At 38.2% G+C, this 27,863-nt stretch overlaps 1 protein-coding gene across 1 annotated transcript in view; it reads left to right on the forward strand.

The window, feature by feature from the left end:
• Positions 1–2,906: 2,906 nt before the first annotated feature.
• Positions 2,907–27,863, forward strand: part of Smp_032490 (putative tropomyosin) — a 37,236-nt gene continuing 12,279 nt past the window's right edge. The window contains exons 1-7 of the mRNA XM_018790067.1: positions 2,907–2,995; positions 11,803–11,852; positions 15,321–15,629; positions 16,881–17,069; positions 18,071–18,172; positions 20,854–20,964; positions 22,035–22,175. Of these exons, the coding sequence (XP_018655447.1) occupies positions 11,847–11,852; positions 15,321–15,629; positions 16,881–17,069; positions 18,071–18,172; positions 20,854–20,964; positions 22,035–22,175 (858 nt within the window). The 5' untranslated portion in view covers positions 2,907–2,995; positions 11,803–11,846. The remainder of the gene's footprint in view (positions 2,996–11,802; positions 11,853–15,320; positions 15,630–16,880; positions 17,070–18,070; positions 18,173–20,853; positions 20,965–22,034; positions 22,176–27,863) is intronic.

Raw genomic sequence — 27,863 nt, forward strand, 5'->3', positions numbered from 1 at the left:
CCGGATGCATATGGATTCCAGTTGGCAGCCGACGTCTGTTGACACGAAATGCTTCCTACTTACCTGTGAGGATGGCCCACAGGTGAAGTGAACTCTATCAGAGCCTCCAGAGGCTCATAAAGAGCCCAACCAATCAGCGATTAGTTAGAAGCTATGCTACTAAAATAACGAGGTCCTGATTGGCTGTTTAACATACTGCTACTATAGAAACTCAAGGTCTTTTAATTACTATAAAACCCCTGTTTTTCTGTACATAAATGAACCTTGTAGTAAAGTACTTCTCTCATACTCGTGTCTTCTTACTGGTGTTCAAGTCGCAGAGTAGTGCTAGCCCTGGGGATATCAAAAATAGCTTAGGATTTGAATAAAACGTTCAACCTACAAGATATAGCATTACCGAATTATATAATCTGTCCTCCGACTCAGACACTTCGTCTTGACAGCGAAAAGTTGCGTACATTACCTCACGCTTTAAAAGGAGTCTAGGATGGTGTAGACAACAACCCATGTTGTAAATTATTATTCACGTCTTTAAAAATGGTGGGTACCTGCTATGTAAGAAATACATTGTTATAATATTATGAAAGATGAGGTCAGCCGATGACTCATCGTGCTCACAGGATATATTAACACTTATTACCGCAAAAATGGATAATAATCGACAATAACGCAAGCCTTTGATAAAGACATTTCGAAAATCGGAACCACGGGTAGATGGAGTATGGTTTTTTATCTACTTCGACGGGTTACCAATACTGCTCAAATCATGTACACTGTCAAAATCAGATTTTGGCGGCAAATAAATAATTCCATGGTGGTCTAGCTTCAACTGACTCATGATCTCAACAGTTAAATCTCTATAAGTCTTCGAAACTGATGCTGACCTTGAGGATACCACGGATATTCTAGTTTTACAACTAGCAACCAGTAGTATCTTCTATAATCGTTCGTTCCCAGTCAAATAGAAACCAGAAGTCAGACGAGAAGAGACAGGAAAGATATATTTGATTCGTTACCAATATATCGAGAGACTTCGCTATTAACTGGCTATTACAACGTAGGAGCTGTGTCCCACTCCGTGTTGCAACGTGATCTGGTGCGGATGCATGACCGAAAGCCTTCAGCTAAACAAGTCTACTTAAACAACGTGGTCAGCATCCAATGTCGAACACTTAATGAGCTATCGATCTTGGGGAATTATTTACAGTTACAACCTCATTAATTTTACAGGACACACCATTGTTGAAGGCGTTCAGTCAAGCAGTGCTATACACCCCTCACAATAGCCAGTCAGCCTAAATAATACACTTCCCAACATACAGGCTATCTAGCAAATATAATGTAGATTACTAACGTATTTAGTCTGTGCCAATGATTAGCGGTCTATTGGAGCTGGACGGGAATAGCATGATTGAATAGCTTTTGTAGAAGTCGAACCTCACAGTTATTACTTGACGTGGATAAGTCCCCCATCATATCCAGGTGCAATGGCTACTTTGATGACTGTGCAGCACAAAGAACGTTATGACGGAAATATATTAGTAAGAGTAAGCACGAAAAACAGATTGTGACCACTGCCTCATGGGTTAGTCCATGACATGCAATTAACTGATGAGCGTTGGTTGTCCTTGTACTTGACAGGGATCTGTAAACTGTTTGATATTCAGTGACTTGGCTTGACTGATTAAGGACCAGTAACATTTCGATGACCCTACAATGTCTTGGAGCCACCTCATTCCTGGCTCCTGGTTTGACAGCCTCGATTATGAAAGCGTTACGAACAACAACGTTGTCATGCCTTGATCATCCGTGATATTTGAGAGCGACAAGAAATGGGGCTTGTCATTTTGATCTTCGAGATGATTTGAATGAGTTAGATAGTTCAAAATTTGGAGGAATTGCCTTTAAAAAACGTTGCTAAAGCACATTGATGACAGTAATGGTTACCGTTATGCCTTAAAAAGTACATCACTTCTATATATTCAAGAACAAAATGCCGTAGGAATAATAGTATTTCATGAATTGGAAATAAGTGCCAATCGCAATCCTACAACTGTCAAATATTTTCAAGTTTTATGGTCACTTCGCCGAGAGTGTTTCAGATTTTGTGCCCCACCTCTGTCAAACATCACTCAGAGTATGGCATCCAAGTAACTGGTCCATGTCTTACTATGAGCACTATCACCTTCAAGGGTGTTTAACTTGTGGAAACCGTTAGTGACGAATCTTTTCATACCTTCATACGGTGAGGATATTAGTGAGAATACATTTTTGATCGAATGGTCAATGACTGAAACACCCTATACGAAAAGGTGTGTAGCGGTAAATAAATACCCAAAATAAATAATTCTGTACGTTTTCGACATTGATGCCGACATAATTAGTTTTAATGAACACACCTAGCTAGGGGCTATCGGTCACGGATCCACTCCAGATCATGAGTGGGTACTCCGCGCTACGCATCACTTGCAACCGTTTGCCATCTTAGACAAAACGCCTTCCAAATATGTCTCCAAACCATTTCATTTCTTACTTCTGACCTGACTGTGATGGCATACATCGAGTAACAAGGCGTTATGAGTGAAGGTATTGTCACACTCCAAATACTTGTGGCATATTCAAATGAATCAGCCCCACCAGTAGATACTCTGAAGAGTAAGCTGGGTATTTACCGGTAAAAAAGCTGGAAGGAATAACAAAGCTCAAGCGATCTACTTTTCTTACTACTAAAGACTGCAATGCATAACATAGTTCTTTACAAAACACTCTCCCGAAGGATGTTGAGTGTCGGAAATGTTTAACCACAATGTCACTGCTGGGGTATTTGGTTATAAACAAAGTCCGGGCCACTTTGTTGAAACAAAGCATTGAATCATTGAAGTTTTCACTGCTTATTTGTTCATGTTTAACGATTTTTGCTACATTATTCTTAAGATTCCACGCAACCCATACCCTTTAAACTAGCGCGCTGTTTACATTTTCAAACCGTGTTATCGTGAGTTGCTTTTATTAACTTCCGATTGTACAGTTCTTATCAGTTTATTGCTTAAACAGCATGCCTCTTTTAAAGGCTGATGACTATAATCCTAAATTTATGACGTGTTTTGTAGCCTTAATCGTGAGCTTGGGCTCTCTGCACTAGAATATATGCACATATCTCAGCATCTTAAGATACTTTCACTTACTTACCAATTTATAATCCTAATTATAACTATATTGTAATACATTTGGGCAAGTGAACGAATACGAACCATATTTTTACAAGTGGTAATGGTACTAGACTTTTCTAATATGGTCTCATACGTATGTTGTACAACATAACATTGTTTTCTTTTCAGTAAATTTCTTTAGACAGGCACCGTTTTTAACGTGAGTTGTCGTTTGGTGTGTTTTAGAAATAAAGCTGAACACATGGGACGCTTGGGGTTAAAAATTGAAGCAAAATTAGGTAAATCGGCGTGTATTTAGGCGAATAGTAGGCAATTCAGCGACATCTAAAACGCAAACGACATAAAGGGGGAAATCCTCATTATTCTCCCTGGCAGGCGAAAAAGCAGATATTTAGGCGCGTTTCCCCATTATTTCCCCTTTATCGGTCGCTTGAGACGTCGTGTTGGTTGCGACATGCTGACTAGATGTACACTGTAAGAGACGTGATAACGCCCATCAATCACTCTTGCTCCATCATTGACAGAATTCTTATGTTAAGCTTAGGAAATCGTCGAATTTTGTGTAAAACGTTTTCGTGTATACTCAGTCTTCAGTAGTAAGGATAGGTAAGTCGACAAACATTAGTCAGATTCAGACCTGTGTAGTAAGGACAGAAGGCCTACGTCTTATATTATTCCTTCTCTATTATCCTTCTGTAAGTATCTAGTCTTCTATTGAATGAGTCAATCGAAGGTGCGGGCACCACTGCTCCGGGTACCAGGTCCCAAGAATCGATGACTCTGTGCGAAAACCTGTATGCCACAGGTATTTTGTTCGTTCTTGACTTTACTACTTGCCTGCTATGTCCTCTAAGATGTCCCGATCCAGTGGGAAGAAAAGAGAGAATACATTAGGTCCAAGATCATTTCTTAGTATTCTATGCATCAAAATCAGATCACCTCTAAATCTGCGATGGGACAGAGTAAAGAGGTCCAGATTTTCAAGTCGTTCTTTGTATGGTAAACTCCGGAGCTCTGGAATTGCACGGGTAGTTGCCTTCTGTACTTTTGCAGGATATCGAAGTCACCTTCTAAACAGGGGCTTGCAGCCTGAACGCAGTTCTCAATCTTAGTTCTCACTAAGGTTGTGTATACTGTAGTATCCAACTTGATGAATGTCTATCTTAAAGCCTATATGGTTCTAAACCCCTTAGCTGCAACTTATTGGCAGTAGGCTGTAGTCTTAAGGCCATGACTCACTGTCATCCCAAGATTCTTGTGAGACCGGACCACGAGTACAAGCACTTCCTCTATGCTGTACCTATATGTTTTTGTATCCCCAAGGTGCATGTAGATACATTTTGCTGCTTTGATAGACATCAACACTCTTTGGACCGGTTAATCACAATATTCCAGTCTGTCTGAAAAGCGCATGCATCTACGTCTCCAGTTGTTACCAGATTTTTACATCGTCAGTGTATAATAATATTGGGGGACTGAACTATGCTTGGTAGATCAGTTACATGCAGTATAAAAAGTAAAGGACCTAGGACATAACCTTGCAGTACTCCACTAAGTACTAGTATCCAGGTGGAGTACTTTGAATTTTCTCTTAATTTCTGTCTACGACGTACCAGGAAATCCTTAAGCAATTTTAAGAGAGGTCCGTTGTCTATCGTCTTTATCCAAAATTCCCCTGCTATAAAGAGGTTTTTCGTACAAGGTAAACCCTTTTTATAACCATGTTGTTCGCTGTTTAACAAGTTGTTGGTTTCCACAAATGTCATTATAGTCTTTTTGACTATTCTTTCCAGTATTTTAACTGCGACACTGGTGAGGCTGACAGGTCTTTAGTTCAGTGGAAGTTGTCTTGGTGCTGTTTTATGTATTGGAGTGACGATTGCATTCCTCCAGTCCATAGGTAACACACATTGGTCAAGTGACATGTTAAATATCAGTTAGTGGGGATGCAATATATTGTGCGATCCGAGCCCCCAAATGCCATGGTACGGCCGAGAGTGGGGAAAGTCAACTCTCCATCTAGAAATGCTCTCAAATCGCTATGTATACAACCACTGCGAGGGAAGTTCCACTCAATCCCTCCTCGCGGCATTACTGTTGTTTACAAAATTGAGGGGACGAAAGGATGATATCCTGGTTGGTGGGTACAGAAGATCCACCGAGGGGAGTTAGGAAACCCTGATTCAAAACCAATGGTGTACATGGACTCCAGGATGTTGAAGAAACAAATGGCGTATTGTTGCTCACCGGCTACCATGGGACTGCATCTCCTTACGTTGTTCCACTGCCTTTTGGATTAGACCTCCGGGCCAAAGGCTCAGGGAGCGGCCCCCTAACCAAACCAGTCAGTCAGCTACAACGTAGGACCAGGCACATATATGCATCGGTCCAAGTTGCCATACCTTGTTAGCACAACAAACCACCTGTTTCAGTTTGGCGTTCGGGCAGTATTCCAGCCCTCACGCAAATCGAATGATTTAGGTGGCGCATATCTATGGTGCCTCCTTGTACCAATGTTTGTGTTTAAATAATAAGTACAATCCGTACGATTTGTAGTTCTGTGGAGATGCGATCTCACTTCTAATGTATCAACAGGAGGTGGTGACATTACGTGTTCTAGCAGATAATTACAGTAGTCGATGACTGACTAACGGTAGTTCACTATTCGGTGCGGGAAACGGAACTTCGAATGTAAACGATCTAATTTTGGTTTTTGAACCTTCTTAGAATGTCCTTCCAAATGATCGGTCCTAGATGGAAGGAAAAGATGAGACATCAATACCAAGATCGCCGTTCAGCATATTGTAATCCAGTAATCGTTGCTTATTATGAATCTTAGATCTTTACAATCCATTCATCCATGCTACCTGTTACCCCTCGTGGAGGGACATAGGCCGACAACCAACACTCTCCATCCAACTCTGTCCTGAACAATCCTTTCCAGTTGTTTCCAGTTGTTATTCATCCTTTTCATGTCTGCTTCCAATTCCCGACGTAGTGTGTTCCTCGGCCTTCCTCTTTTTCGTTTTCTTTCAGGATTCCAAGTAAGAGCTTGCCTTGTGATGCAGTTTGATGGTTTCCTCAATGTGAATTGATCTACTTCCACCGTCTTTCCCTGGTTTTCTTTTCAACTGGAAGTTGGTTTGTTCTTCCCTGTAGTAGGCTGTTACTGATGGTATCCGGTCAAGCGAACATCTTGAGTAGACAATTGTTTATAAATACTTGTACACTTTTGATGATGGTTGTAGTAGCTTTCCAAGTTTGAGCTCCGTACAGTAGAACTGTGTTGACGTTCTTATCGAAGATTGTGACTTTGATATTGGTTGACAGTTTTTTTGATTTGCATATGCTCTTCAATTGTAGGAGTGCGGCCCTTATCCATTACCTTAGGTAACACGACTTCGCTTATTGTGCGGGGATATGAATCGTTATAGTTATTTATTCGCACCACTACACTCTTGCTAGAATTTCACTTTTAATCACGACATATATCTCCATTCAACCGCTACATTTAGGTCGTCCTATAACACCCTATCTGACGTACAGTGTATGGGTCCCCAAATTTTGTTGTCATCTGCAAGGAGTAGAACAGACGGCTTTGTTACAGTTGGTAAGTCATTTACATAAAGTAAAAGAAGAGGGACAAGGATTGTGCCTTGGGAAACTCCACCTTTTGCGGATTCTCACGTTGATAAAGCTAAGTTTGCCCGTACTCATTGTCCCCTATCATTCAAAAAGTCATCCAGGTAATGATTTCATAATGGATCTCAAAACTTCCCAGTTTTAATTTAAGACCCAGGTAATAGACCTTGTCAAAGGTTTCACTTAGATCTATGAAAATTACACATACCGTAATATTTCTATCGCTGTAGCGCAATCTTCTCTTGCAATGAGATCTATCAAGCATGAAAAGCCTTTCCTAAAACCATGTCGCTCCCTGGCTGAAAGTTGTAGTCTTTCTTATAGTCTTCAGGTAATGTAGCAGGCTTTGGTTCCAGTAATCATTTTCAAGGGCCGATTATAGTATGATAAAGAAAACATTATTTCGTCTGGCTTTTTGTTTGAATCTGATTCAAACCCCATCCGATGTAATTCATCCAAGGTATCCAAGTCGTTTCATTAATCCCCATATAAAGTAAAGAGACAAACTCACTTTTTGGTCACTGACTTGGATATTTCACTTTTAACAGTTGAACAGTGATACTGTGCTTTCGTAACCTTTTGTAGGTTTGTTGTAACTCGCTTAGATGATGATCAGATGTCATTAAGGATCAAGAGTAGCTTTCTGGACCTCATCCGTTAATATTAAGCTACTCATTTGTCTACAAGAAGATATTGGTACATGTATCTTTCGTGTTTCGTCACTGAGACCAATATCTATGATTCAGAAATATAATATTAGTCTTAAGTGAAAGTAATACTATTTTTAGTGAAATTTCAAACATCAGAAATATTGTGTAGAAGAGCAAATGAAATCAAAGACTGACAAGTACGGAATGACTTTATGCCCGTCTCCATTCGTAGATTATGGTTACCTCTTGAACCCTAACCAAGAAGTCTGGATCTTGTCACATGCCTCTGATCTGTCCATGACTTCATAGATTGGTGCTATATTTCTCTTTAAACACCCTTACTTATCCCGTACTCTTTGCTATACTAGCTAGTATGGTGCATTTGGATGAAGATGGTGGTGTCTAAAGCTTTATACTTAATCGTCGCGTGGATTGATATATGTCACTGTGATCGATCCTGATTCCTTTTGCCTGGGTTTCCGACCATGGACTGCATTAGTTTCGTCAAAATAGTTCACACCTTATAAAATCCAAATCACCATTCAGAGAATTCATGCGTTAACTCTGTTTTTAAGTTTATGGACATTTAGTCTTTGGCTGATCTGATTCTGTTCTATATAGTTTTCTAGAATTTGATAGAATTTGATCTGCACTAAGGAAAACCTGACAAACTTGATATTGACCACTACCCAGTAATCAATGAACTAGAAATACGAAGAAGTAGCTTGACTTTTATCAGTTTACACTATCATTGATTCAGTCGACATGTTTGTCTACTGATTGGCTTAACAGCTAGTTGACAGAAGACCAAAGATAGTCAGAGTAAGATATAACATCACACTATGAGGTCATTGACCATAGATGAGTAAAAACATTATTTTTGGTTTTCATGAGTTAGTCTTAATCGGTATTTGATGATTTTAGGTGACACGGCTACCATGGGACTGCATCTCCTCACGATGCTCCACTGCCTTGTGGATCAGACCTTTAGGTCAAAGGCTCGGGGTGTGGTCCCCTAAGAAAACCACCTGCTTCGGTTTGGGCACCCGGGCAGTATCACAGCCCACACACAAATGAATGAAATGATGAACTCTATTGACGATAATATCCCTGCTCATACTAAAAGCAAGACAATTTACATTATTATTATTATTATTATTATTATTATTATTATTATTATTATTATTGTTATTATTTACCATATCGCTAACTTACCCTCTTTTATCCCCAATTTGTGTAACCTTACTTTTCAACTTATGCAGCAGCTCGCCCATGGTGGAAAATCTGTCCTATCTAAACGATCTCCAGTCACTGTCTGGTTGAAAGTGAATGCTTCCACCGATAATGAATACTGAAGCAGTCTTTCTGAAACCACGTGCGCCGTTCAAGCTGGCTTCCTTCAACGTTCGCACACTAATGCAGATCAGACAACAGATAGGGCTGGCTATGTTTCTGGCCAGCACTAACTTCCGACACAGTCATCGCCGGTGTGCCACCTGCCGTCCTCCCTCTGCATCCCAAGCCTGGACTCAGATTGATCACATTGCGATCAGCTACCGCTGGCGTGGTTGTGTACAAGACTGCCGCTCCTTTTGGAGTACCTATCTGGAGTCTGATCATGCCCTGGTCTGCGCCAATCTCACCTTACTTTTCAGTGGCCGAAGGATTGACCACCACCAACGGATTGATGTTAGTAAACTGGCTGCAACTTCTGTTGCAAGTAAGTATCGAGCGGAGCTAGCCTCTAGGCTAGCTACCACCCCACCGAAAAGTATAGATGAGCATTGGTTGCATCTTCACGACGCCATGAAAATGGCGAGTAAAGCCGCTTGCGGCTTCGCGAAACGTCCCGCTTACAAGCACTGGGTTTCTTCTGGCTCCTTACAACTGATGGAAGCCCGTCGGTCTACTCCGGGTGACCGTGAGTTTGACCACAAACGAAGGCTGTTACGTAATGAAATCGGGCAAAGCTTGCGTAAGGACCGGGAAGCCTGGTGGTCGGAGCGTGCTAATGAGATGGAAGCAGCAGCTGCATCTGGTAACTGCCGGAAGCTCTTCCAACTCATCCGAGCCACTGGCAGCAAGAAGTCTGGTGTGAGTGAAACAATCTACGAGGATGACGGGATGCCAATCACTAACATCTGTCGACGTCTTGGACGATGGGCGGAATTCTTCGAAGGGCAGTTCAACTGGCCTGCTGCTCCGGCAACATCAACCAGTTTGTCCTGCCCCCCATGGCCGGTGACGACTGATCCACCAAACGAGGCGGAAGTCCTCAAGGAACTCCAACTCTTGAAACGTTACAAATCACCGGGCCCAGATGACTTACCTCCGGCTCTTTTTAAAGATGGTGGTGACTTTCTGACTAAGGAATTGACTGTGTTGTTTGGAAAGGTTTGGGAGCAAGAAAGTGTTCCAACATCTTGGAATGAGTCAATAGTCGTCCCTATCTTTAAAAAGGGTTCACGTTGTTCCTGCAATAACTATCGGGGGATAAGTCTACTTTCGATTGCGTCCAAACTATTGGCTTCTATCATTCTTCGTAGGTTGTTTAAAACCCGAGAACGATTGACTCGCGAGGAGCAGGCTGGTTTTCGTTCTGGTCGAGGATGTATTGATCACATCTTTACCCTTCGCCAAATGTTAGAACACCGTCATACTTATCGCAGGCCAACAATCGTAGTGTTTCTTGATATCAGGGCGGCCTTCGATTCATTGGACAGGACTGTTCTCTGGGATTGTTTGTTGAAGAAGGGTGTGCCTGAGAAGTTCATTAACATCTTAAAGGCCCTGTATACGAACACCTCAGGCAGAGTGAGGGCATAAAACCACCTCTCTCCACTGTTCCATTCAAGCAGTGGGGTTAGACAGGGTTGTCCAATCTCACCATTCCTCTTCAACTTCGCCATCGATGACATCCTGGAAACAGCTCTGGTGGATGTAAGTAATGGCGGTATGGATATGTTGCCTGGAGAACGACTTCTCGACCTTGAGTATGCGGATGATATTGTCTTACTATGCGATAATGCCCAAGGCATGCAATCAGCACTTAATCAGTTGGTAATCAGTGTCCGCAGGTACGGCATGTGCTTTACACCCTCCAAGTGCAAAGTACTCCTACAAAACTGGTAGGATTCTAATCCTGTACTCACCCTGGATGGTGAGGAGATCGAAGTAGTTGAGAAGTTCGTGTATCTAGGTAGCTATATAAGTGCTGGTGGTGGCATGAGTGATGAGATTGATGCACGTATAATGAAAGCCAGAGCGGCTTATGCCAATCTGGGCCATCTTTGGCGCCTTCGTGATGTTAGTCCGGCTGTAAAAGGTCGGATCTACAACGCGTCAGTGAGAGCAGTTTTGCTCTATGCTTGTGAAACCTGGCCTCTCCGAGTTGAGGATGTTAGACGTCTCTCTGTGTTCGATCATCGTTGTCTCCGAAGGATTGCTGACATCCAGTGGCAACACCATGTTAGTAATGCAGAGATTCGGTATCGTGTGTTCGGGCGCAGAGACGATAATTCAATTGGTGTCACCATCTTGAAACACCGACTTCGGTGGCTTGGACATGTTTTACGAATGTCGTCCCAGAGAATTCCACGTCGTGCATTATTTGCCGACCCTGGGACTGGTTGGAAAAAGCGGAGAGGAGGTCAGTGTATGACATGGTGTCGTGGCATGAAAGAGAGCTGCAAAGGGCTAGCTTCTGTTGGTCCTTCACGACTCCCTGGTTGGGGTCCGAGAGATGGTGCAACACAGTGGCTAGAGACGTTATCAGATATGGCTCAGAATAGAAGCCAGTGGCGATCCTGCTGCAACCTTCTTTTACTTTCTACATAAAGAATGGTTCTAACTTTCCTAACTGAAAGAGTCTTCTGGTTGTAGATTTCAGTCCGCCTTATCTTTTCATCCCTTCTCTTCCTACTTTCATTATTTTGTGTGGCGCATATGTACCTGGTGCCCTTTTGTACCAATATATATGTGTTTAAATAAATAAATAAATAAACCTTTAATTCGGTTACAGTTGTGTACTATTTCTTTTTAATCCTCTAGGTCTTGAAAATCGTAATATTCTACGCTTTTTTTCGAATTTCCTAGTTTATTTTGGAAAGGTTTATTTTTATTTATCAACTATAACATATATAACCATTTTCACTCATTGGTTTTTCTCTTAATGATCTGCTTCCGCTTCATTGAAAAATTGAATTTATAACACTCTACTTGGTTTGTATGTTTAACAATTATCACCAAAATATTTGCTTGGGACTGTATTTTGGAGTGTTGTTAAAGTGACTTTCAAGACATAATTTATCAAACTCATCTGTTTTTTTTCACGTTGACAGATTTGTGGTGAAATTGAATTACCTTCTGTATTCACCGGATAAAAATGGACGTAAGTTTTTATCGTTTATTATCCATTCTTGTTATGGGCTTTTTATTTAGCAGGGATGTAGATTTCGTTTTGCAATAAAGCTTTGAATCGGCATTTCGCTTAACTCTGTTCATTAATCGTAGCTGACACAACTACATGAAAATGGGAAACTCGAGTATTATTTCGACTCTATCTTAATAGTCCACCGATTGTAGTTTCCTATAAATAAATGTATTTAGGTTTGTGGATCGTTCCACTATACATACGTGCTGTATATACGGGCTGATAAGAACAGCCTGATAAAAAAAGATGTTATTCAACTGGCTACCATATGGCGAATGTTCATTAATAAGCAATTGGACACTATCCAATCTATTCATTTCACATGCATCGTTATTCTGATAGGAATTAATTGCGATATTTTGGCGTTACAATTATGTATTTGATGGTTCTCATTTTACATACACATCTATGTTTCAAAAAACATTTTCACTTGGCACTTTTTATTTTTACTTCGAATAAAAACAAAGTAACACCTAATAGCAATTATTAATAACTCAAACTTACACATATACACTCAATCATCCATTCATTCATTTATCTTCACATTGTGGACTTTTCACGTGATTCTCATATAATTGATTCACGTTATGATTCATGTCAACATCTGAATATGATTGGATAAGCACAGTAAAGTTTTGATTTGATTGTTAAACACTATATATCATTTGATAATTTTGGTTTCGATAGTTACCCTGAAGAAATCCAGACAGTTTGCTGGACGAAACTTTAGAATTCTTTAGATTTCAATCGCGGAAATTATTTCAAATGTCATTTTTCACATGATAATAATACAGATGATGTGTGGTAGTGAAAGTAAATATTTTTGGTCAGCGAGTATGGACATATGGGCACTAAACTTACTGATGATTATTTATGTGATTTCCTTTCCTCTTATTGATTTCTAATCCGAACTCAATGAGATTGACTGCTTATAATTGTGTGAAATAAAGTATTCCTAATAATTGAGTTCATGAGTCGATGTAAGCTAGATTTTCATTGAAAATTTGGAAGCACTGGACGGCTGTTTCGTCGTAATATGTGAGACCCAAGGTCCTGGGCTCGAGTTACAGATGCGGGATCGTAGATGTGCACTACTGAAGAGTCCCATACTAGGAAGAAACGGTGGTCCAGTGCTTCCAAGTTTTCAATGAAAGTCTAGCTTAGATCGACTTATGAATTCAACTATTAAAATTACCGCAATCTCCACAGACCCCTATTGTGAGAATAAAGTATTGTCTGAGGTTACTCTGGTTCTCTGTTCCTGGTCGTGAATCGTGTATCCGATATAACGTGGTTTACTATGTGCATAGCTTATCGATCGGGTATCTAATCTAGCGATATCATAAACTCGGTTACCCAGACTAATTTTATTATCATATTATTGTACTAGCGTAGTATACCACAGAGAGAAAAAATATTTTAATTCATGCTTTATGTCAGCAAAGGACAGGACACGATAGTGCACTTAGCTCTACTGTCAGGTTGCGTACCAAATAGGTTGATATAATTTGATCACGATCAGGATATCACTTCCATTTTTTAGAAAGGAAACAAATCACTAGTAAGCGTAAACATGGGGTTTAAAATAAAACTTTAAATTGTTTTTTTAAAGTTTCAGATCTGTTTTATTGACTGATACAGCTGAAATATACATTTCACTTATTCTACCTGCAGTTTTGGTCGTAGATAAAGTAGGAGTGTAAGAGGTTTATGGTCCCTGATTATAATTTTTTATATTTGAAAGCATCAATGGCCAGAGATTGAGCAATATGTTTTGGAATCTACCCTCTCTGTGTAAATTACCCCACTACTGAATATACTTTCCCATTTCATCCATTTACCTACATTTATGTACATAGTTTCCATTTTACGACCTCTATCCTCTATTTCATTTGTCATCCTGCTTTCTTCACTTGCACTTAGTATGTCATTTTTCATCATGAGTTGTTAGTATCTCTCTGACTTTTTACGTCCTATCACAGTCCATCTTGTAATAGGTTACGAATGACCTAGAAATCTATAGACAATATTAGTTATTTTATTCTTTTTTTTACTCTATGGGGCTCATGCTCGGGTTGTTTATTTATTTTACTTTGGCTGTTCATTAGCAATTCTTGTAATTGTTGTACCATGTTGGATCACTTGGGTTTGGCAAGTACCCTTTTTCAAAGCGCCATAATTGAAGGTTGTTAATTTACTACTCTAACTATATATATTTTTATAGGGTCTGATTTGTGACATTTTGGACTCATTCGTAATATATGGGAAGTTCTTGTTTTGAATTTATCTTAAACACACATTAGTTTGTTGTATTTACGTTTTAGATGCATGTGTGTCACTTTTGTCGGCTTCAATATCACCGAACATGCCCAACAATTTATTTTGCTTTAAAAATTTCGTGTTTCATAACATGCTCTGATACACTTCTATACCAGGTTTTATTTCAAATCAATCAGTTACATTTCAGATCAGTATTTATTATCAAGAAATTATTACTGAAATAGTTCAATGATATGTCACAGTAAAGGCTCGCTTTGTTGTCTAACATTTTATCATCAAAAGTTTTACATTAAGACTGCTTAAATGATTGTGTATTATTCTATACATTGGACTCAGTAGTACTCAGTATATTGAATTTTCACAGTTTGAGTGATATAAATATATCATTCTTTTGTCGTATATTATCTATATTCAAGGTGTTTTTCTGTAAATGTTTGTAGGTTCTTTCGTAAATTATTGTCTCGCCGAGTTTTATTGAGATTACAAATCAACATAAGTTGTACAACCTTTAACAACCTTAATCCACTGGACAACTGTTCCGTTCTCGTATGGAACTCATCATCAGTGAACATCCACGACACTATCACAGGGGATCAAAACCAGGACCATCGGTTTCGCGTGCGAATTCTTAGCCTCTAAACCACTGAGCCAGGATCCGATAGTATATAAATGATACAGTGGGTCAATCAAAAGTCGCTAAGTAAGAGCGCCACTTTGTGCCAATCAAAAATTTCCAACTTGACAAATGCATGCTATTGGACGACAAATGACTTCATTTTCTACGGAATAAATACATAAATGAGTGCTTATGATTAGGATTCGGTTTAGCCCAATAAACTTCCCTCTTCATTCATATTCTTATTTAGTCCCCGGTTGGGGCTTCGATGTAGGAAGTTCATGTGTCTGTATCAGATTCGGATACCAGGTGTTATAACATTAAGTCTAACTTCAATCTTTTGTTTTTGTTTGTCTGGGTATCACGGTTTTCAATATACCGTAGACCTTATATAGTCTTAAATTAAAGGTTTTCAGTTATGGGTTTTTAAATACCCCTGTTTTTGAATCTATATGACTTTACCTTCGTTATGCTTAGTGTTTTTGTCTTTTACAATGCACAAAGTTAAATCGTTTTCATACATTCTACAGAATCTTTTACAGGAAAATCATAGTCTATTAAAGAAATTAGAATTGAAAAAGGAAATGGAAGCAGCTTATCTCGATGAGATCGAACAACTTAGATCAGTAATTACTCAATTACAACGAGAAAAGACGTCGATTTCCACTTCACGTATTGATGACAATTCGTCATTATTGTATGACCTAGAAGGTCGTGTTGAAAAATCTGAAGAAAAAGTTGCTCTACTTACCAAAGAGCTTGATTTAGCCAAAAAGCGGGAAGCTGATCTACTGGAACAATTAAATAGTTTTGTAAATAAAGTGGATAGTATTTCTGAAGTGAGTTTACGTTGATCTTGTTCTTTATCATGTGATGAACTTCTATTGTTAACCACTATTCCTATTCTAATATTAAAGTTTCTTGAGATTCTCGCGTATTGTGGGACGACTAATTGAGCAATCCTGAGATTAGATGCAGGATACTGAATAAAGATGCCAAGTCGGTCGATGAAGCAGTGAAATTTTTATTGACTGAGGTGGTTGGGTCATGTATTACATGTATCTGACCATCACCTACCTCGACTAGCAATACTGGCTAACGTAAGTATAAGCTGAAATGAAAATATGGCAACCAATTCAGGACTCTGGATTAGTCCATGAAGCTATTGATAATTGAACTGTGTCGTGTTGGTAGATTCAGACTACCTATTTATGGTCGTCTACTCAATAACCACGATCAATTAGTCTCAGACTTTGATATGTCTCACAATTGATCACAAGACTACAAATGAATTCATTCTTTATCTTATTTTAGACTATGAGTTTCATTTTTCCATCATGCATACCTTTCCACTCTATATTCTTGAATCATATTCCCAATGTTCATTATCCCACGTAATGATTGTTATTACATTATTTCAATTCGTTTACTATTCGTCCTACCGTTTCTCATCAACGTATTCTTGTGGTCTGGCAGCTTGGCCCAACGCAAATCTATCCCAGACTCCATGTTGATTATAACTGACTGTAGGCTAATTAAGTTTGTGTTTGACAGCTTACACCTGTGTACTCGAATACCTATGTAATTATTGTTTGAGTAAATTCCTGACCGTATTGATTCTCTTTATTCGTCTTGTGTTTCTCTTTTCGTTGGTTTACTTTCATTCTGTTAGTGTAAAGTGTGACAACTTCAACTAATGTATCGTCATTGACACGGCCCAAAGTTTATATTCATCTGGTGGCATAATAATCCCATATATCGTATACGGATATCTGCTTAGAATCAAGTCAGTAGGCTTTTTTTCTGTCAGTTTGGTATTTAAATTACTTTACTTCATTCTTAGGCACTGATAATTAAATATTTTCCCATAAACGAAAAGAATACATCGGGTTTTCCGTTAACCACTAGTGATTTTATTTTTTTAATGATATTGTCTGGCTTATTCACATTCACATCTAGAATTGATGAAGCATGAAGGTTGTAAGTGGTTTGATTAGCGTTGTATTTTCATTACACCACTAAAGTACCCTATTTTTACCTTGTAGTCAGTATCGAATGAAATTTTAGGAATATGTCGTTTCCTTTTTCAGTGTTCTGTAACTGTTCCTGAACCACACAATTCTTTGGCGGAGGAAGTCATTCGGTTGAAAGAGGAACTATCTAGCAAAGAAACTTCTAATCGTCTTGAACAATCAAAATTAACTCGTCAAATTCAAGAATCGGAGGATGATCGTCAAAATTTACAGGATTATATTATTGAATTAGATCGTCAGTTAAAAGTGAGTATGAATATGTGCAAATGAATTGTATGATATTTATTTGAGAAGATTTAGTTGTACTACACAAAGCGTTACATTAAGATGTGTCATTCATATGCCCAACCACTGCTTACCTTAACTTATGATATTTACTTATATAGGAGTAGATTGCAAGGAAGTTAGAAACGACAGAACCATGTTATGGGATCAGTCCATGAAGTTGCTGATTGTTGAATTCAACCGTGCTGGTAAATACAGACTATCTGATTGGTATCCGCGCGACTGTTGTAGCCATTGGTTGGGGACGATGGATAATGTGTCCCAGAATCGATTGCAATAGCGCAGATAGCAACATTGTGCTACACTTTTTTTATTCCACACACTCATTCTTCTCGAACCTCATTGTTTATACCTGATATTCTCTACTACTACTGTTACTACTTCTGATACTCTGGGATATATCTTGACAATTTTATCTCGCTGTACTGATGTGATGTGGCAACATGAACACCGACTCATATATGTGCCGGGTTTTACGTTGCTTACGACACATACAAAGCGTTCATACCAAACACGAAAACTATGCACTACAATGTGCTAACTATTTCGAGCTTATTAATTTCTGAAAATAGCAAGTTGTAAAAATGAGTTAACCTACAAGTTTTATTTATATAAGAACAAACTTCTAATCTTTGTCAAAATATCACGGAAGCAATGAGTCTTGTTTAGCCATACGACTCTGAAGCCTGATTTTTGTCATTTGATATATATTTTGTAAATTGTAGAGTTTTAAGTAGCCATAAAACGTGATAAATTAACTCCATGCTATACCAAACCTTACTTAGTTGTTTTAAAGTTGTTGAGGTAATTATAAAAGGAACATTGAAATCATTTATTTAGAAATAATTAAAATACTCCTAGGTTTTATTTATTATAGATTAGATAATATCTGGTTCTCATTTTCAAATTGAATTTCAATAGTTACATTAATTCATGCTGTTTTATGCTTATTTCTTAATTAGGATTGTCGATTAGAATTAACTGATACTCGAGCTCAACTAGAAGCATTACAAATTCAATCAAATTCTACAGAAAGCACACGAGGGAATTCAGTATTTTCTGAAGTCAGTTTGTGTAATACACTATTTTTAGATATTTATGTCATATCAACTATTTTTTCCATTATTTATTTATTTAAACACATAAGCATTTGTACAAGGAAGCACCAAGTATATACTGCCCAAACGCCCAAACCGAAACAGGTGGTTTGGTTAGGGGGCCGCTCCCTGAGCCTTTGGCCCGGAATGCTAATCCACAAGGCAATAGAACAGCGTAAGGAGATGCAATCCCATAGTAGCCAGTGAGCAACAATACACCATTTGTTCCTTCAAGATCCTGGAGCCCATGTACACCATTGGTTTTTGAATCAGGGTTTCCTAACTCCCCTCGGTGGATCTTCTGTACCCACCAACCCGGATATTCTCCTTTCGTCCTCTCAATTTTGTAAACAACAGTAATGCCGCGAGAATGTAGTGAGTAGAACTTTCCTGGCAGCGACCCTATACGTGTGGCTGTACGAAAGAAAGCATTTCGAGAGGGATAGGAGATTCTCCCTCATATATATGTGCATAGGGGTACACATAACTGCGTCTTGACTACTTAATTTCTTAATGTTTGACTATGTTATTGCATCATGGACTGGATAAAAGTGTTATCTAATAAACATACACAAGTAACTATTGCCGCACAATTTTATAAAAACCTTGCATTCTGAAAAGAAGCTTTTATAAGACAGAATTATCTATGATGGTTTTTGTCAGCTAATCTAGAATTAGTGAATCTGCTCAGATTTGGACAACAATCTCCAGCCATCACTTTATAATATTAACACGGTACATACGATGTCAAGCCAATTAGACTAGCTAGTGACTGCATTGCAACTTGATTGGTAGAATTTGATCAGTACTAAGAGGGACTTCACATATATAACACTGGTCACTACTCAGCGCAAACAACATATATTGTCACAATATCACGGAAAATATCTAAATTAATCACTTCATATTTATTGCTAACTTTTTCGCAATGCAAAAAACGCTACCTACAGTCTGATGAATTGACGTTTGATATGTTTAATATACTACCGCCAATGAAAATATTCTTTGTTTATAAATTATTCATATATTTGTATTTCATAAGTAATAAGTTTAACATTCAAATTCTGACAACATTGCATGTTTGCTTGAAATATATAAAAAATTGCCTCAACATATGATTATGATAATTGATGATAATCACTTCTTATTGTAGCTTATAAATCCCTATTTCGTGAACTGTTGGTCAGTCTATTATTATTAGTTCTAAATATTTAACATTTAGAGATTATTGAAAGTAAACATATCTGTTGTCTTAATGATTCAAATGTGTTTCACGTGTATATGTTTCCTGTAGACTGTAGTAGATACGTCATATTATTACCTTTGTTGTTGTTGCTGTTGTTTAGTGCAAACACTTGAAATAGAACATTTTAATAATTTCTACCTGTTTTCCTTCAACCCGATAAAACATCAAATATTAATGAGCAGCATAATGTGAAGTCGTGTAATTTGTCAAATCTGATCGATGAGATTTAATCAGAATTTGTGACGAGTTGGGTAACTTTTGGTAAATGAACAGTAATCATGTTGGGTATGCTAGATCCCCAGAAATCTCTTGGTAAACGTCTCATTTTTGTAATTTTATTTTGAAAATTTAAATTTCCTATTTCCGCGCCGAAAGCGCCCACTTCTACCTTCAATTTGTATTTCCTGCTCGGGAGGACCTTGAATGCCATTAGTTCGTTTCCTCTTTTAGTAATCTATTTTGTGACGCTTTCCAAGGACATTTTTGTACTGTGTATATACACATGAGTTGTGTACCTAGTTCGTTCGTACTTCTGGCTGTTTGTGGAATAAACTTTTCCCTCAGTTGAATCTGGTCTTCTCCCTCTAGTTAGCATGGCTTGGGCGAAGTGAAATAGTTTAGCTTGTCCTATTGTTGTTTTGCTGATTCGTTCCGTTCGCCGGTTTAAATGATATCGTCATCTCTCCAAACGTAGTAAATCAGTCAGTGAAGCGTTACTTTTTTCTTATTTGTTTGATTATTTTATTAATTTCAACATTGTTTAATAGTGATTTCTTATTTGTTATGGACGATCTTTCTAAAATATAGGTAGTGAAGTCTTTCTTATGAAGGTTTGCTTGTTCTTATACCAATATTGAATAGTTTTTCACATTTCCAAATTTTAAGGATAACTTCAGTGGTTCCATCCCCTTATGACACAGTAGTTATGGTTTTAGTTCTAAACAGTTGAATGTTATTTTCGATATACATGATCGTGAACGAAACCAGTTAAGTTTTTTATTGAAAAATAAAGCAAAACGAAGTCACTTAGTAGTTGGAATTTATTGATAACTCAGCATGATGTTGACAGTTTCATTTGCATATTCCTTAAGGTTCAATATTTAATTCATTTGTAAGTAGGTCAAATACTTGCACTACTCGTAAATTTATCATTTTTACTGTTTTGGAAAGCTTATCTCTAGTTCAAGTAGGTGCAAACATATAGTCCTGGATACAAGAAGTAAGGGGGAAATATTAAACAACTTCACTGTTAATTTTCTATCATTTGTTTAACTTTTAAAATGATAAATTATTTACTTAGAAATTAAATTCAATTATGATAATGGTAATGAAGGAGTGTGTACAATTTATTGATGAGAATGATTCAACAAAAGATTAAGTTCCATACTTCGGTAAATTTTAGATTGAAGATCGACGTATTCGTGCTGAAAAAATTGTTGTTAAACAAGAAGAACAAATTAATGAATTAAAACTACGTTTACGTCAAACGGAAACTGATGCTAAACGTAAATTAGTAAGTTAAAAAAAGTACGTTAAAATAGCTTGTTTTTCATTGAATAATCACTTTCTAGATAATTCTAGTTATGGACTACACTAATCTTATTAAGCTGGTACACTTTTTATACTTGATATTCATCATATCATACTTTTAAAAAAATCTTTAGAATATTTTCACAACTTAGTTTGTCTAATGTTTGTTTATGTAAAGAGTGTATTTCACGCAGGAGCTGGATACAATTGGAAGCAATGTTTAGAAATAATTATAATGTTGGGTATAGAGCTTGAATTGTTTGTTTTTTATGCATCACATCTCACGAGCTTCAGGCATTACCAATGGATGTTAAGGAGAGTTTTTCTCTAATATCTGTGTTAAGATTTCATTAAATTTTTGGTCCATCGATTGTTCTAATACGATGATGTGTTAGCTGTTATCATTTTTGGTACAGCACAATCGGCGAAAGAATTATACGGATATAATTTTGCGAATCCAATTCCAACATACCTTCATAGTGTTCAAAGGATGAATTCGATGTAATATTTATTCCATCGTTGTACTAAGTAGGGTCTGTTTCCATAAATATTATGGATTAGACGAAAGAACTGTGTATCCCAGTTCAACTGAAGTATTCACAGGTTACAGCAATTAACAATTTAGATTTCGACCAATATGAATTATTTCCTGTCACTGTGCATCAGCAATTAAGCAAAAGATGGCAGAAGGATAAAAACACTAGATAAATCTAAAATTTGAAAGATTTAAATTTTAAACTAGTGCTCTACATAGGCTGCATGAATTTAAATAACTGAACACCATGTGTTTATCTACAATAAGTTCTCCGACTTCAGATGTTATACACTAGTTTTTAGATTCAATACTTTAGTGTATAAATGTGATATATTTCTGGATACCACAAACTGAAGTGACACATACCAATCTAAGTATATTTTAGTTCCATGTCATTTTTCATCTGGTTGTAAATAATTGGTCGTACGATACTTCTACGTGTGAATTTATACTATTAGTCTTTTCAATGTTAAACCTCTTTAGCTTCTCCATATGCTTTTGTACTATGCTTTATACAGACAGAATCAATTCAGAAATTAGAAACTAGGTATCGTGATCGAGACACGAATTTTGTTGATGAGTTAGTCGCTGAACGTGAACGTTTAATTAATGAAAACACGAAATTGAGTTATCAAGTACAACATTTGGAAGAACTACAAGTATGTTTTAAATGTGATTTGTTTGTGTTTTTGTTTATCAAATAATTCTCACAAGATATCCAACTTCCTACCACCGAATACGAATACTGAAACAGTCTTTCTGAAACAAAGTACACCATTAAAACTGGCTTCCTTCCTTGTTCGCATACTAATGCAGATCGGATAACAGATAAGGTTGGCTATGTCTTTAGACAGTCTTAATATCGACATCTGTTGTCTACGTGAGACCCGTATTCAAGACTGTAGTGAAGTACTACAAATTCTCTCTCCATCTGTCGCTTCGAAAAGCTTGTTTTACATGCGTTTGTCCGGGGACTTTGTGGCATCTTCGTCTGGTCTTGCTGGCGTTGGTGTCACACTAAGCTCTAGAGCTGAGGTAGCACTGACCAACTGGATCTTCATTAACAGTCAGTTATATGCTGTTAGATTAGAAAGTTTCATCAAAGTAAGAAGAAATAGGTGTGAGAAACAATGCTTTTTCGTTATCGCCCATGCTCCGACAAATTGCATCCCGGATGCGGTCAAGGATGAGTTTTACCACCAGCTAACAGTTCTTCTGCAGAAAGTGCGTTCGACAGATATTGTAGTACCAACCAGAGACTTGAATACTCAGGTTAGGCGCCTAAGCACAGAAGAGAGTCGTTTGGGTGGCGGAGGGGCACCTGTTGGTTTCAGGTCAGATAACGAGGACCATCTACTGCAATTGTGCACAGATCACAACCTGTTTCTGGTTAGCACTGACTACCGGCATAGTCATTACTGATGTGCCACCTGGCGTCCTCCTTCTGCGTCTCAAGACTGGACTCAGATTGATCACATCGCAATCACCTACCGCTGGCGTGGTTGTGTACAAGACTGCCGCTCCTTTTGGAGTACCTACTTGGACTCTGGTCATGCTCTTGTTTGCGCTAATCTTACCTTAATTTTCAGTGGCCAACAAATTCATCGTCCTAAACGGATAGATGTCAGTAAGTTGGTTGCAGCTTCTGTTGCAACTACATATCAAACCGAGCTAGGTTCAAGGCTATCTGCCATCCCGCCGAAAAGTTTAGATGAACATTGGTTACAGTTGAATGACGCCATGAAAATGGCGAGTAAAGCCGCTTGTGGCTTCGCGAATTGTCCCGCTTATAAGCACTGGGTTTCTCCTTACAACTGATCGAAGCCCGTCGTTCTACTCCGGGTGACCGTGAGTTTGACCATAAACGAAAGCTGTTACGAAATGAAATCGGGCAAAGCTTGCGTAAGGATCGAGAAGCCTGGTGGTCGGAGCGAGCCAATGAGTTGGAAGCAGCAGCTGCATCTGGTAACTGTCGGAAGCTCTTTCAACTCATCCGAGCCACTGGAAGCAAGAAGTCTGATGTAAGCGAAACAATCTGTGAAGATGACGAGATACCAATCACCAACATCTCTCGACGTCTTGGACGATGGGCAAAGTTTTTCGAGAAGCAGTTCAACTGGTCTGCTGCTCCGGCAACATTGATCAGACTGTTTTGCCCTCCATGGCCTGCGACGACTGATCCACTGAATGAGGCGGAATTCCACCAGGAACTCCAACTCTTAAAGCGCCACAAATCACCGGGCCCAGATGACTTGCCTTCGGCTCTTTTTAAAGATGGTGGTGACTTTCTGGTTGAGGAACTGACTGAGTTGTTCACAAAGGTCTGGCAATTGGAGAGTGTCCCAACATCGTGGAATGAATCGATAGTTATCCCTTTTTTAAAAAGGGTTCACGTCGTTTCTGTAACAACTATTGAGGGACAAGTTTACTTCCGATTGCGTCCAAACTATTGGCTTCTGTCATTCTTCGTAGGTTGTTAGAACCCCGAGAAAGATTGACTCGCGAGGAGCAGGCTGGTTTTCGTTCTGTTCGAGGATGTATTGATCATATCTTCACCCTCCGCAAAATGTTAGAACACCGTCATACTTATCGCAGGCCAACAATCGTAGTGTTTCTTGACATCAGGACTGCCTTCGACCCGTTGGACAGGACTGTCCTCTGGGATTGTCTATTGAAGAAGAGTGTGCTCGAAAAGTTTATTAATATCTTAAAGGCCCTGTATGCAAACACCTCAGGCAGAGTGAGGGCATAAAACCACCTCTCTCCACTGTTCCATTCAAGCAGTGGGGTTAGACAGGGTTGTCCAATCTCACCATTCCTCTTCAACTTCGCCATCGATGACATCCTGGAAACAGCTCTGGTGGATGTAAGTAATGGCGGTATGGATCTGTTGCCTGGAGAAAGACTTCTCGACCTTGAGTATGCGGATGATATTGTCTTACTGTGCGATAATGCCCAAGGCATGCAATCAGCACTTAATCAGTTGGTAATCAGTGTCCGCAGGTACGGCATGTGCTTTACACCCTCCAAGTGCAAAGTACTCCTACAAGACTGGTAGGATTCTAATCCTGTACTCACCCTGGATGGTGAGGAGATCGAAGTAGTTGAGAAATTCGTGTATCTAGGTAGCTATATAAGTGCTGGTGGTGGCATGAGTGATGAGATTGATGCACGTATAATGAAAGCCAGAGCGGCTTATGCCAATCTGGGCCATCTTTGGCGCCTTCGTGATGTTAGTCTGGCTGTAAAAGGTCGGATCTACAACGCGTCAGTGAGAGCAGTTTTGCTCTATGCTTGTGAAACCTGGCCTCTCCGAGTTGAGGATGTTAGACGACTCTCTGTGTTCGATCATCGTTGTCTCCAAAGGATTGCTGACATCCAGTGGCAACACCATGTTAGTAATGCAGAGATTCGGTATCGTGTGTTCGGGCGCAGAGACAATAATTCAATTGGTGTCATCATCTTGAAACACCGACTTCGGTGGCTTGGACATGTTCTACGAATGTCGTCCCAGAGAATTCCACGTCGTGCATTATTTGCCGACGCTGAGGCTGGTTGGAAAAAGCGGAGGAGTGGTCAGTGTATGACATGGTGTCGTGGCATGAAAAAAACTGCACAGGTTTGGGATTTGTTGATTCTTCACGACTCCCTGGTTGGAGTGGTCCTAGAGATGGTGCAACACAGTGGCTAGAGACGTTATCAGATATAGCTCATAATAGAAGCCAGTGGCGATCATGCTGTAATTTTACTTTACTTCTTGAAAAAATGAACGTAACTTCTTTAACTGGAAGAATTCTTTCTGGTTATATCTTAGCTAATTGAACTACTTCTCACACTATTGTTATTTCACTATCATACACTAATTTCTGTTCATTATTGTTCCCCTTTTTCTTATACACACCTTACGTCTTTTATCTCTCCACATTCTCATTGTTATTGTGTGGCTCATATGTATCTGGTGTCCCTTTGTACCAATATTTGTGTTCAAATAAATAAACTAAACCAAAGAATAGTAAGTACTTTTAATGTAATTTATAAGGATTTGAATCATCCCGTCGTCCATACTCTTAACTGAATTCTTACCAGTGCATCCTATATGGATTGCCTCAATGCACCCGTATTATCATAATTTTTCGCTGAATAGATGGTTTGTGACTAACAGTGAAATAGAGGACTCGATTTGCGTTCTATTCAAGGCTCGCTAGCTGAATATACACCTTTTTCCTTGTGTTGATATTCACTCCTGGGCTTGAACTTAGTGCCTTCCACTTTAGGTACCCAACGCGTTACCCACTGAACTACAAAGTCCGAATACCCACTGGCCTGTGCAATAGATATAAATTTGATTTAAATTGTAGAGTTTAAATCAACACTAGGATACAGATACATACAGCTGACGAGTCCCAAATATAACGAAACACTCATCCTGAATTCCACTTCTTACCACAGTCCATTTGCTCCCTAAAAAAATGTAAATGCTTCCGTTAATCGTTTTTGTTTAATTAAGAATTAACGATTGCTAGTTAGACCTCAATTTTTTTTGTATTTTCATCAGTAAATAGGTTAACTGTCATTCCTGGAGTTATATTTGCTCATACATGTGTAGCCATAGTAATCTTTTTATCTCCATGCGAAACGTATTAAGACAATCGACTATTATGTGATAAATTATCATCAATTTTAGCTTTAACAGATGAGTAATATAATTAGCGCATATGAGTGTAACTCACAGGTTATCGCGTAGAACTATTATATACTACTCAATTAGACTATTTGTTTTATTGTTTATTTCTACTGAAGAAACTAGATAATATCTGCATAAAACTTCCATTTTATATGTACAACTGTCAATTTTTCTAATTTAACTTGTCTTTTTTTCATATGCATGAAACAATATTGTCTGACTTGCAAGGGCCATTAGATCACTTCTAAGTCTCTTATGCAACTTATGGACAAAATTGTAAATATTCAGATCACTGATAAAATACAGCATTTCTGTTACTCATTAATTGCATGAATTTTTCAAAACATATAAAACTCCTAATTCCAGCTAAGATTATCGGTGTTCCCCTAACAACATAGTTCTAACTCGGCAATACAATGTATACGAAAGTGGATTAGGAGAGCTAATGATATGACAGATACCCAAGCAAAGGAAACTTTCGAATAGTCAATGGTCCGACCGAAAATCCGAATCAGATGTATAAACTACATTCGTCATCAATAAAAACAATAATCTTTAAAGTGTTTACTGTTCGGTAAACAATGCTTTTGATTATACGAAATGTTATTATCAGAAGAGGTATCTAACAACAATGTCATTTTGGAAAGCGTAGGTAATCAGAAGCAGAACAGGAAGCTTGGGTAATTAGATGTATTAGAAAACAACCCATACATTAGCAACAGCTCACAAGATTAGACGTACAAAACCCATTCAAAACGGCTAAGCTACAATACATGACATTGAACAGGTGGAGAAATAAAGGAGAATACTGAATGACTGGTTTAGGGAAAAACGGTTTTCTATGTAGTTTCATAAAAACTGCTTATCAAACCTGTTGCTAAGTACAAAATCAAAAGTGATGGTTAATGTATGGAACAACCTATCATATATATTGGATATAGCACAGAATCCAAACAGATTTTTGTAACTAACAAAAATATGGTATGACGAGAATAAAAAGCAAAATCACATTCTTTCATTCATCGTGATTTTTGTCCAACATTACTTCCCTATTAATTTAATATGATTACTCAGAGTAGTATTTGTTCTTGTTTTCCAGTATAATATTTTTATTTGGTATAACATTAACTTATTTCAGTGTGGTGTCCATTCAAGATACAATATTCTCGTCTTCAGTTAACATGACCTTTGCTCAGCATGACATGCAGCATGTGGTTTATTATAAGTGAATATTTTTCATATATATGGTTTCAACCTAATTATTAATCAAAATTGGTGTACAATCACTATATAAATGAGTGTATTTTCGACTAGGGTTGTCGTCGTGTTTTGGGTAAATAAATACTCATTTCTACCAGTGTTGGAGTTCATACTTCGCATCATAAGAATTGCAGTGATTCCTCTTTTTAGAAGTTGTTATAATTGTGTTTTTGCTATATAAACGACCCAGCTATTCCTATTGCTTAGTATTCTTATACAATGACACTCGACAAGACCCCAAAATCAGAACACGTTGAACAGGAAAGAAATTGTATTCAAAATAATAATGATAAGTGAACAGCAATCAATAGTTTAAATAATGTTCATATACTTATAGTATATACATAAGAAGCTTATAGATTTTTCTGCAATAATATGCCCGGGCTGATCGGTTTAAAATTAA

The sequence above is a fragment of the Schistosoma mansoni genome, chromosome W (assembly GCF_000237925.1).
Source record: "Schistosoma mansoni strain Puerto Rico chromosome W, complete genome".
NCBI lineage: Eukaryota > Metazoa > Platyhelminthes > Trematoda > Strigeidida > Schistosomatidae > Schistosoma > Schistosoma mansoni.